At 41.2% G+C, this 12,322-nt stretch overlaps 1 protein-coding gene across 1 annotated transcript; it reads left to right on the top strand.

The window, feature by feature from the left end:
• The first annotated feature begins 1,793 nt into the window (after positions 1-1,793).
• On the top strand, positions 1,794-11,544 carry ATF3 (activating transcription factor 3). Its single transcript, XM_061991401.1, has 4 exons — positions 1,794-1,933; positions 6,479-6,722; positions 7,666-7,773; positions 8,705-11,544. The coding sequence occupies exons 2-4, from the start codon at positions 6,483-6,485 to the stop codon at positions 8,900-8,902; spliced, it is 546 nt and encodes a 181-aa protein (XP_061847385.1). The 5' UTR covers positions 1,794-1,933; positions 6,479-6,482; the 3' UTR covers positions 8,903-11,544.
• Positions 11,545-12,322: the final 778 nt, after the last annotated feature.

The following is a 12,322-nucleotide window of genomic DNA, read 5'->3' on the forward strand; positions in this document are numbered from 1 at the left end:
AATAAAGATAAGGCAATAAACATGTTTTGAAAGAGCTGAGAATGATTTATCTGTATGTGAGTGAAAAAGACAAGCTCGCAGCTTGCGTGAACTGTAAACAGAGAGCTGCCAGGTAGGTCAGAGGAGCTCGCTCCTGCCCTCTGTAAAGTACACTTCATTGTTTGAGGGAACTACTGTACCTTCCACAGGAGTGGAGCATACGTCACTACTCGAGTCTTGTGCTTCCCCACCAGATGGTTTGAGGTTTTTTTCACAAGCAGAAAATTAAATGTGAACTAGGAGCATTAAGTTTGCAAAGCTGAACATGCTAGCATTGGGGCATTAAAAAAGCTAAGATTGCTGATCCTGCCTGTGCGTACATTTATGTAAATACAACACACCCCTCCAGGCAGTCACACACACAGAGAGGGCAGACACGGAGGGACTGTCAAACTCCTATTAGAAATCGATATCCTTGAAAAATCCCCAAACAATTGATACATCCCAGAATACGCTACTTGAGACATATTACCTGTTGTTAAAACACAGCCATATTGAACATTATGAAAGTAATTAAACAGTTGGAGCACTTGATCAGCCTATACATTTTATACGTGAATGTATATATTTTATATTAGTTTAGTTAGAATATCCTCAAGCATGAAATGTTCTGATCTTTGGATGCCTAGTATAGACTTGAAGACTGTCCTGATTACAAGTTTGTATGTATTGTATTTATAATGCAATAATATTTGATAATATGGAACATTATAGTATGGGGTAATATCTCTCTTTGTAAAGCCTTCTGTAAAGCCTCCTGGGTAAATACTTTTTTTAACACACGCTGTTTTCTCAAACTTGGGGGCTGTTAGAAGGCAATTTCTGTTGTTTAAGAAAACAGGAAGCTATGGAAACAAAAAACAAAACAAAACAAAAATCCCTTCAGCACAGCCACCACCATATTTCCCGCTGTCCTACAGGAACTCCCTGATTTTTTTTCTAAAATCATAAAGAAATCGTATACTGTTGTGTTTTAAGAAAAGGTAAAAAAAAACCCTAAAACCAAACCAAACAATAAATGCATCATTTTTAGCTTTCTATCATCTTACTAAACGTGTCTTTCCTTCTCAGGGGAAAAAGCGAAGTCTTCCTCTTCATTTGAAGTGAACATTTAACTGTCATCTAAAGCTGCTGGGGAGGAAGGGGGGGGGGGGAGGGGATGGGACGACGTGAGAAAGGAGGGTGCGTTCAACAATTTTTTCCTATAGAATAAGATCACAATTTTCAAACCTTTCGAAAACTACACAGTCCCACCTTTTGTTTTTTTCTTTTTTTTTTTTTCTCGAGAGGCAATTTGATTTATTCTCAGCAGCAAAATGCCTCGGAGAAAGAAAACCCCGGAGCTTTCATTTGAAAAAAAAAAAAATTAGGAGAGAAGGGGAGAAGGAAAGAGAGCCTCTCGGGTGCCGATAGATGCTCCGCGGTGAAGGAACTGCGATGACCGCCCGGTACGGCTCGGCACGGATCGCGCCGTGCCGCGCTGCACCGAGCCGAGCCGAGCCGAGCAGAGCCGTGCCGAGCCGAGCCGTGCCGTGCCGAGCCGTGCCGTGCCGAGCCGTGCCGAGCCGTGCCGTGCCGTGCCGTGCCGTGCCGTGCCGTGCCGGCGGGGAAGCCTTGCATCACCGCCCAGGGCTCCGCTTCCCTCCTCCCTCTCTTTCGGGGAGGCTATTAATAGCATGACATCAGCCCGGGACTCGCCGCCAGAGTAAATACCAGCGCTGCCCGCTCGGCTATATAAGGGGGGTGATGCAACCCAGGCGAGAGGCAGAGGAGCGGGGAGCGGAGAGAGCTGCTCTCCCGGAGGAGAAGGGACGGCCGCCGGGACAGCGGGTCTGCAGGCTGGGTGTGGAACCCTTACCCTCCGATCGCGAAAACAGGGGGAAGCGGGAGGAAGGTAGGTAGAAGCCGGAGGGGAGGCGCCGAGGCTCATTCTGTGCCGGCGGGTCGGGACGCTGAGCTCCGAGGGAGGTTGTCCCGCCACGGAGAGATGCCCGCCGGGCGGTTCCGAAACAAAAAGTTTCGGCCGCCGGAGCGAAGTCGTGTGCCGCGGTGCCGCCGCCTTCCATGAGCCCCGGTGAAGCCCCCGGCCCTGTCGGAGCCCCTCGACGGCCCGGCGGCGGCGGCTCCGTCCCGGCGCTCCCCTCCAGGGGAACCCCCGCCCGAGCTGCCGCCAGATGTGAGCGCCGAGAGGGAGCCCGCCGGGCGCCGGCTCTCCTCGGGCCCGCAGCGCCGCTCGGCACCGCGCGGTGGCGGCCGCGGCGGAGACACGGCCGCGGCAGCGACCCGGGAGCGGCGGGGATGCCGGAGCGCGGGCGGGCGGCGGCGGCAGCCGGCGGCGGCACCGCCACCCTGGGAAGGGTCGGCGGGGAGCCGTAAAGGGAATGGCCGGGCAATGAGTAGCCGCGCGCTGCCGCGTACGGACGGCTGTGTTCTATACACATAAACCGCGTGGGAACGCTTCTTGCGAGTGGGGACATTCGCTTTTCTTTCTGTCCCCGGGTCTTTACATGAAGATCGGTTGCTAAACCGTTGCCTAATCAAGTCAGGCATGACACAACAGCGAACTTGTTTCAGAGAACGAGTTTCCTGTTGGAAATCAATTTTCCTCCTCGTAACAGCATTTAAAGACCTGGAAGGCAGCAGAAAATGGTTCGGGAATGATGTGGGATGTCAGAAAGCTTAAGGTCAACCAGCGAGCACAGAGGTTGTGAACTGTAATTGGTCTTAATGCTGTTTAAGATTAACCTCAATGGTTATCGGGGTTTATTGCATCAGCACCGGAGGAAAAGGAATTCATGTGAAGAAATAAAACCAAGAAGCACAGTCAGCCAGCTGCAGTTAAGTAAAAAAGACAAAACTGAAAGCAGTCACGTTTAATATTAATATTAAACAAGAATACCCTTAAATAATACAAAAGCAAGCTAGGAAGTATGTCTTGAAATTAAAATACTGGCAGATAAGATGTAAAAGTTCACTGTAGATAGAATCATCAGCAAAAGAACAAACAAAAAGTAGGGGGAGAACAAACGAATAAAGTTATTTGAATCTATCTGCATTTCAAGGCTATCATTAACAGAAAAGCTATTCTCTTTCGAGAATTACAAAACTAAGGATAAAGTAATGAAGCATTAACTCACTCTGGGAACAAGCTGTTCCTTTACAGTGCAGGTCTGTGAAATATTGTGCACCTTCAATGTCACTAAGTTCAGAAGTACCCAAAGCAGCCTGGAGTCCAGGTCCACGTGTATGGTCTGACTAAGTGAACAGAGATTGTATCAGAAAGGCCCAGGTGTCACCACATTTTAAGGCTTGATATTCTTATTGCTGCTGTTTCCCCAGGCTTTAAAAGCCTGAGGGAAATTAGACTGTGGTCTTGATGGCTTATAGACGGTTACAATTTGTACAAAAATTGGGGAAAACAAAGGGCAACTTGTAATTTTTTAAAATGGGAACATCTAATTTTCCTTCTTCTAAAACATTTCTAAAAGCAGATGGGTTCCATAGAAATTGGAAAACATCTGCCTTGTTATGAAAAGGAAATCTTCAGCCTGCTGAGTAGCTTTGACATAAGGCTGATTATTTTTGTTATTGTGTCAGAGTGGCTCCTAACAATCACGGTGGTAGACTGGAAGCCTACCCTACTGGGCACTGTCCGGAAGCCCTGCCCCAAGAAAGAGCCTCAGGAAAGCAAATCAATGGCAAACGGGTCTGCAAAATGGGACTCAGCTCATGGCAGAAATCCCTGAACAAGCCTCAGCCCCCTAGTAGGCCCTCCCTTCCCTAAAGTCTGAGTAAATAGAGATGCCTTTCAAGAAGTCTGGAAGGTCAGTGAGCTGCTCGGGCAGGACAGCAACAAGTTTCTGTGGTCAAGGACACTTCTCCCTCTGTGTTTCTCCTCCTCATGGACATCCTACCACTCAATTTTTTTACGGCAGTGACAGACAGATGAGAGTACCTGAAGACCTTATAGCAGGGTTTTGTTTGTGCCCATGGTACACTTAGCACTACCTAATAGAAAATCAACACAATTTCGCAGGCACAAACATTCTTAGTTTCTTCTGGTGCTGCTGCTGACCTTAATTAAAAGTTCACCTAAACTGAAAAATAATTGAATAAACCACCAGAGCTCAAAATTATTAGCCCAATTAATTATTTTGTAGGCTGGAGAAATAGTTTTAGTGTTAATTTAAGACTCCTGGTTTGATTGAATTACACAGTTGAATTATACATTCAACTTTGTTGAATGAAGCTATCACCGGCAGCCAAGGAGACTGATTCAGTGAAAATAGCTGAAATTTCTGCTAGCAATGAGGGGCTCTGTGTTATCTGGAATTAGCCTGTTTAAGTGAGTTCAACAGTTGAATGTTGTTAAATCATAAATAATGCTGGGAGGACTTCAGCTGGAAATTATAGGGCCATTTCTGACTTGTTGGAAAAGAGTAACTGCTAGCTTTCTGAGATTATAGGATTAAACCATATCAGTACTTTTAATGTGACTCATGAGCAGGGGCTTTCTGAAGAGAATTACATAAATTTCCCAAGGTCTTTCTGAATAACAAATTGTTCCAAATAATTTCCTCATCTTTAATAACTACGGGTGAAATCCTGGCCCTATTGAGGTCAACTGAAAAAGTCCTCTTGATTTCAATGGGTTCAGGATTTCACCCTCAGCCTCTGGGAAATGTTTTGTTTTTCCATGGTGACTAGGTGAGGATGAACTGAAGATGACTCTGCAGTAGGACATAGCATTTTCTACCAACTGGCAATTGACCATCCTCAGATTTTTATATTTACCTCACTTCGCAATGAACCAGATTCTATTTGCATTTGCACCAGTGTGGATTTACAGTGTATTTTTAGATATCTCTGAGCAAAATCCATCTTCTTGTCAAGGCACATGACCCCAAACACTTCTCGCTGGTTTACAGAGTAGCACATGGGGAACTGTGCAATTCTGGGTTGTCTGTGTGGAAATTTAACTTATCCACATTGCTACCCCAAGGCAACTGTTTGATTTACCTGCATTGCTAGTTACAATTCACTTTGCTATAATGACTGCAGTTCTAATCAAGAGTAGATAACACATACTGTATTAGCCATACAACTATTAAAAAAACCCCAACAAAACCTACACACTAAAGAAAGCTGTAAAACCAACACGGTAAAGTCCAATATGACACAAGTTGCTTTATGAATAAGGGAAGTAATACAATCTATGTTCATATGGATTTACATCTTTTGTCCCTTGGGCTACCCGAAAAAAAGTGCTCAGCTTTCTTACAGACCTCTTACATTACCTCATGTGGGCAGGAGATGATTTGTGTTGTGCATTAGCTAGCTAGGTTACCCACGATGGCTAGATGGCTGACAGCTGAGTTTTGCCTCTTTCTCTCTCAGTGGGGTCACCAGTTTTCACAAAGCACGTATGGAGCCCTCCCTCCAAAACTACCAAAACTGGCTGAAAAATTGATAAGAATGACTAAAAAGAGGAAAGTAGAAGCATGTCAGGTAGATTATTTTTCTTAGGAAAACTTTGAGAAATGAGGTTCCTCCATGGGTGTCTATTTGCATAATTCCCCTGAAGTCTCTCCAGTCACACTGTTTCATATCAGCAGGAGAGCTTATTGTAAATATTTAAGAATTTCAAACCTCTTGTTGAGGACACATGAGGACAGTTTCAGATTTTACAAGTGCAAATGAATGAAACAAACAGCTTCATGTTTTTCCTGATTCAGTCCCTCCAAGGCAGCCTGTGTTTTGAAGCCCTAGAGCATGTGTAATCTTTAACCTTTGTGCCAACTGTTATTGTTACCCATTTTTCAGGAGTTCATAACCAGATCGACAACTCTGTGTAAAACTGAGCATAATAATTTTTTTGACAGATCTTGTTTTGGTTAGCAAACTTTAGCTTCTAGTAGAAGTAATTGAACTTTGCCTAAATGTATCTGAAATATGCTCTGTCCATTTGAAGCTGGAATCTGTGGTGATATAGCTCTGAGAATGGGGATACTCTTAAGCTCCTTCTAGGCTTAAATATTAATCACATTAATAATATAAATAACAACAACAATATTTCTGTGCTTTCCGATTTTTTTGTTCCTTTTTCTTTTCCTGTTTGATTCTCATTTGCCACACGTTACTAGTTTAAAACAGCACAGTATACATATTTACTTTATTTAACATTAAGACCTATAAATTATTATACACTAATGCTATTAAATATTATAAAATATTAGGTCAACGTGAAGAAGGAGTTTTCAATAGTGACCAAATTCTTAACTGCTCATGTCCAGAGATACTAGGGTAGTTGAGGAACGGGGACTGAAGCAATGCAAGAAATATAGTATTAGTGACAGTTTGAAATATACCTCTAGGAGATATTTTTTGCCTTTATAAAGTTGTTGAAAGACTATTATTATTATCTCTTTTTACCTTTCAGCAAAATGATGGTCCAACACTCAGGCCAGGTGTCTGCATTAGAAGTCAGCGCCTCCGCAATTGTTCCCACTTTGTCCCCTGCAGGGTCACTGGGGTTTGATGATTTCACAAATTTAACCCCATTGGTAAAAGAGGAACTGAGGTTCGCCATTCAGAATAAGCGTCAGTCCCACAGGATGTCTTCTACATTGGACACAGTGACAGTTTCTGAAAGGCCAATTGAAACATCAATCATGAAAACAGAGGTATGGTTTTAAAATAGCATTTCAGTGTGAATCATTAGTCCTCCAATCAAATGTCACCACAAGACCAGTAATAATATCAACTACAGATAGCCCTCTCCACTGTACTTGATCCTTTTAAGCCTGTTGCTTGGCCTTCTGTTAAGTACTTTTGAAAAACCCTCTGATATTTTTTATTTCTATTGAGGCCTATAGTTGCATATTTTATTTTTGACTGTGGACTAAGGTCAATGACTAGACTCAATGTGACTAGAGCAAGTGCTAATCTTTTTGTCCTGCCTACTTGTGTCTGAACTTGAAATTCAGTCACTGCTAAAGTTTTATTTCACTGAGGATACAGTCCTGTGAGACACATGAGGGAAACTAAGACAGACATGACCATGCCATGTCCAAACTGTGTAGATACTTTAAGATAATAATCTCCATGAAAGACAGTTATCTTATAAAGTGGAGAAACAGCTTAAGTTAGGGAAATAGCTACACTTTGGTCTGAGCCTCCACAGGAAAAAAAAACAGAGCTTGAAGGAATGCATTAATATTTCCTTTCCAGTGCTGCCTTTAGATTGCTGCAGTCTTGCTGCCTCATTTACGATGCACTCTTCACCCTGCTCCCCACGCCCCTCACTCCTTTTCCTCCTTGGGAAATGAAGAAGAGATGGAGGTGTGGGAGTCAGCCTAGGGAGACACTCGGCAAGTTTTTATTACCATCGATTTAAAACGAGCCATCCCATGGATTGCATCCATCCAAACTCCAGTCTGGTTTTTATTGACACTTCTAATGGAGTTACTAACATTTTACTGTATGGCAAGTAAGGTCAGAATCACATTCTTACGTAACTTATGATGTGAGCACTGACAACACTTTTATACATGCAGAAGTTATCAAAATATAGGTCATGAATGTACGACATCTCATGGATTGTATGTATCTGTTTTCATGGGATAGTTTTCTCCTGAAGAGGATGAAAGAAAAAAGCGAAGAAGAGAAAGGAACAAAATTGCTGCTGCAAAGTGTCGAAATAAAAAGAAGGAAAAAACAGAATGTTTGCAGAAAGTAAGTGACTGTCTTGAATTTCTCTTAATCTGCCATCCTGCCAGGATCCAAATAGATAGCATGGGGTACTGTCATAGTAGGAAACACAGAAAGATGTCCCCCAAAATTCATTCTGTAAACCCTTCAAAACATTACTTATAAAAAAAATGAATGTGCTAGAAAACCAAACCTGATTAAAAATGGAATACGGTGAAAGCATGGTCAGAGTGAAAAACAAGATTACTAGTGCAGTGACTGATCTTATCTATGAGGATAGTATTAATTTGAAAGTGTATGCTGAACACAAAAAGTAGTAAAATCTCATTTAATATAATATTGTGGAGACTAAGAGCCTAAATACCCATGAAAGTGATTTCTGACTTCTTTATTAATTGAGTGGCATAGTGGCTTACCCCTGAATTCTCTGTCCTAAGCCTCCAGTCGTACCTCCACTTGCTCTACCATGATACACAACTATACTACAACAGCATCAGGCCTGTCTTTCTCTATCTAGGAGTAGGGGAAAAAAAACCCCACTATGTCCTTACTTTCTTATCTTAAGAGGAGTTTACAGATATGTGAAGCGATGTTCCAGGGAGTTAGCACAGATAATTTTTTGTCAATTTTTGACCCCAAAAGTTCAGAATAATTTTGCAGAAGGTAGCAATAATGCTTTGGGTACATCCATCCTTCGAAGTGAATACAAGTCTGAGCTTAGCTTTGCAACTTTTGTTACACTTTTCTAAAAGCCAAAGTTGCTAACTTTCAGACTGGTTTTTATACTGTTATCAACTGGGGGATGTGTAGTTTCATCATTACAGGATGCTAAGAATGTTCAGTTTCTTTCTCTGTTAGCCATATGCTCTCCTACCAGTAAAAGACTGTAACTATTAAATAAACATTGCAATTTTAACTACTCGGTCTAATAGCTGTGTCTGTCCTTTGTGACTAGGAATCAGAAAAGCTGGAAACTATCAATGCAGAATTAAAAGCCCAGATTGAAGAGCTAAAGAATGAGAAGCAGCACTTGATATACATGCTAAATCTTCACAGGCCCACTTGTATAGTTCGGGCGCAAAATGGAAGGACACCTGAAGATGAAAGGAATCTTTTTATTCAACAGATCAAAGAAGGCACGTTACAAGGTTAAGTGATATGGCAAACATGGAAATACTTACAGTATTTTTAACAGCTACCAGAATCCACGGAGGATTTGACATAATGTGTAGGATTCTATTAGTCAAGAGCGTTTAGGAAGGGCAGATTACTTTCTTAAGTGGAAAGAATCATTTTGGCTTGATAATGATTCTTTCTCTTGGAAGACCTGGTCTCAATCAAATTGAAGAGTCTTCTGCCTCAAATATAGGTTTTGCACCTGTCATAATGCTGTTCCTAGGAGCTACAGACAACAGCTTCAGAAGTTTTAGCTCTCTGCTAGTATACAGTATCTGCAGTCACAACATTTGTGCTAGAACACTATGACTTCTGATGATGCACATGGTACAGACAGCTGTGCTGGATGGACACTACTTTTCCTTGTTGCTGGTAGGGAAAGCAGACTGAGAGTATATTTAAAGTTTTGAAGTTTCCAGGAGGATGGTTTCTGGCAGAATATACTGATACGCAATGTTGCATTCTAACCTAACACATACACACAAAAAGCCTTTAGTTCCAACTAAGCTTTGTCATTTTTTTCACGACACTTGTGTGGGTTTTTGCTATGACTCATCTCAGAGACTAAATTTGAGGAGCCTCATAGGTGTGAAATGTCCATGTAGCCAAGTTTGTATTTTATGAGCTGGAACCCCACCTACTATTCTTTGGGGACTACGATTTTTCCTTGAATTCCTGAAGAGCAGCTTGTACCACCACTTGGTGTCCTGGTGGATTGGACCTAATGGAAAAATGAAACTATGGAGGGATATCAGTACAGGTTTTGCCTGAGTAAAAACTGCAGGACAGAAGCACAGGCTCGTGAATCATTAAAAGTTGTTTTTTAAAGTTCACCTGGGATCTAATCCTCCAAGCCTTAATTCATGCTATCGTCCCCTCACTCACAGATGAGGTTCCATGGACTTCAGCAGGTCTGCCTATGCAGATCGCTCAGGCATAAGAGCTTGACAAAGCTTTTTCTATCCTGGTCAGGTGATTCAGAAGAAAAAATTAGAATTGCAGCTACTTTCATTTTGCATTTGAGTGGCAACTACAATCAATCGAAAGCGTTATTTAAGAGTGTAAAGGAGGCAAGAGTTTTGATGTAGTGAGTAATTGTCTTTATTTTCTGTTAAATACTAACTTTAGGTGGTTTTGATCTGGTAGAAGAGCTGCTGGACAAAACAGTTGGAGCCATGAGTGTTTAAATTCTGATGTTTCTGTGAAATTCTCAGATTGTTTAATCCTAGAAAATATATCCTTACAATTTTTTGTAAAAGAAAATATCGTCCTTATTTATCACTAATATCGTAATGAGTAGAGTTAATAAATATTGCGATCAAGATAAAACTGAAAACACAAGTGTTACGCTGTCTTTTTACTTTTATCTCTTGGTGTTTAATATTATCTATTCCTAAACTTCACCAGTTATATTTGAGACACCACTATTGAAAACACTTATGATTCATCTTTTCCACAGATGAGGCACTGAGTATTTTGAATGATTTGGTGCAGACATTGTACCTTCCAAAATTCTGTACCTCTATCAGTGGTGTCTAAATGTTCACCGTCACAATGTAAATGAAGCAGACAATAAGAATGGAGCTTACAATACATAATATTTTACACCAGTTACGCAGTGTTGAAATTGTGTTTTTGTTCTAAAGGCTAAACTTAAAGATACCTCAGCCATAAGCTTTTTACCCTGCAAGTCCTGGATGAGTCTATCGGATATCATACCTGATCCTTATATGATCGTTATATTCTGCAACAGAACTTCCTCGTACATCTTCCTAAGATCTGGATATATTGTAATGTCCTACATCACATTTTAAAGATATGTACTTCATGTATCTGAAAAGTGAATGTATTAAAAAGGTGACATACTAGGTCCGATTCTGTCTTGAGAATCCATTATCTTTCTGTATGTTGGAAGGAGTTTCCATTGACTTCAGTGAGAGTTTTTTTTCATGTCCTGTAGGCAGTTTGGAACCTCTGCTGCAACTTCTCTGGCTTAGAGTGCAAGTTCCATGTAGAATTGGGCTAGCTATTTATCATACAACAGATATACATGAAGTGTGTTACAATAAACTTGTCAAACAATCTTCATTGGTATTTGACTTCTGTAATGTGGAAATACAAAACCAAGGCATCATCGCCGTATCGTACACTTCTGCCTTACCTTTTTTGCATCAAATACCATCAGACAAAACTGTTTGCCTCCTGTACTGTTATAAAGTGTTACCACAGAGACTAGAATATGACATAATTCATGTGTCTGTCTCCTGTAGGGAATCTGTATGGTTGCTTTTAACCATATCACTTGGTGACGCAGGCGTCATGCTTTTGTTGCTTGATGTTGTTTACTTAGCATGCCAAATGTTAATATGGTACCACTACTATTGTCTGAAGATAATCTATTTTTATTTCTTTATATGTGCAGTCATAGCTGCTTTCTACTGCTTTTGTATGTGTGTGTGCATGTGTGCTCCTGCACACTAAGGATAGTACTCAAGTTCATTTGACTGTGCCCAGGAAAAGAATGTTTAAACAGCGACACGGGAACAGTGTGTTGCATGAGTTTTCTAAAGGGTTCAGGAGAACCCTTAAAATGCATTAAAAGCAGTTTGTTTTCTATTCTCGAGTTTGTTTTGATACTTTAATAAAAAAGAATTAATATATATTTATTCACGTGTCATTTAATTCATTTTAAGTTTCAAAGCCCAGGAGCAACTTAATTTTCTTAAAACAACACTGAGATATTAAAAAGCAAACACATTTGCATAAGTTTGCAACAAGAAGTATCTTATAAAGTGGAATTGGTACCTTATACCTTGTCAAGGTATAAACAGAGTACTGTTTGTACAAGGTTGATCATGATTTTCGGGCTGATTTCTTATTTGTGGCCTACAGCTCAGACTAAAGGACTGAAAATTGGAACTCCTGAACCTTTCCTTACCTCGCAATCAAACAGCTGATAGTTATTTTAGCTTTCTGGTTACCTGATGGGCTTAATGCTTCTGCTGCTGTGAAGCCTTAATATTTATATATTGCTTTCTATGGTTACATGGCAGATACTAAAGAAGTATGGCATGACGAGGACATTGGGGTTTTTTTCGGTGTGTTGGTATGTGTGCATGTGTGTGTCCGTCTGTGTCTCTGTGTGTGTGCGTGTGTGTAAAAGCATGAGGAAAGATGAAGAAAATGTTCTATCCTGCCTTTCCAAAACTTAAGTATCTACACCCAGATGGAAGCCCCTGTGTTTTGTCAGTCAGTGATGTGGACGAAAACTTCTGGCTTCAATCCTTTGCAAGCAGTCATAACTTGTAATACAGAGGTCAGATAGAAGGCCATGAAATCCATTGCACTATTGCAAAATCTAGTTAAAAATATCGTCTGGAAGGAAGATCTAGACTAC

The sequence above is a fragment of the Colius striatus genome, chromosome 2 (assembly GCF_028858725.1).
Source record: "Colius striatus isolate bColStr4 chromosome 2, bColStr4.1.hap1, whole genome shotgun sequence".
NCBI classification, from domain to species: domain Eukaryota; kingdom Metazoa; phylum Chordata; class Aves; order Coliiformes; family Coliidae; genus Colius; species Colius striatus.

Coding starts and splice junctions, on each gene's coding strand:
- ATF3 (XM_061991401.1), top strand. CDS start 6,483: ATGATGGTCCAACACTCAGGCCAGGTGTCTGCATTAGAAGTCAGCGCC. Junction 6,723..7,665: donor CATCAATCATGAAAACAGAG/GTATGGTTTTAA, acceptor TTCATGGGATAG/TTTTCTCCTGAAGAGGATGA. Junction 7,774..8,704: donor AAACAGAATGTTTGCAGAAA/GTAAGTGACTGT, acceptor CTTTGTGACTAG/GAATCAGAAAAGCTGGAAAC.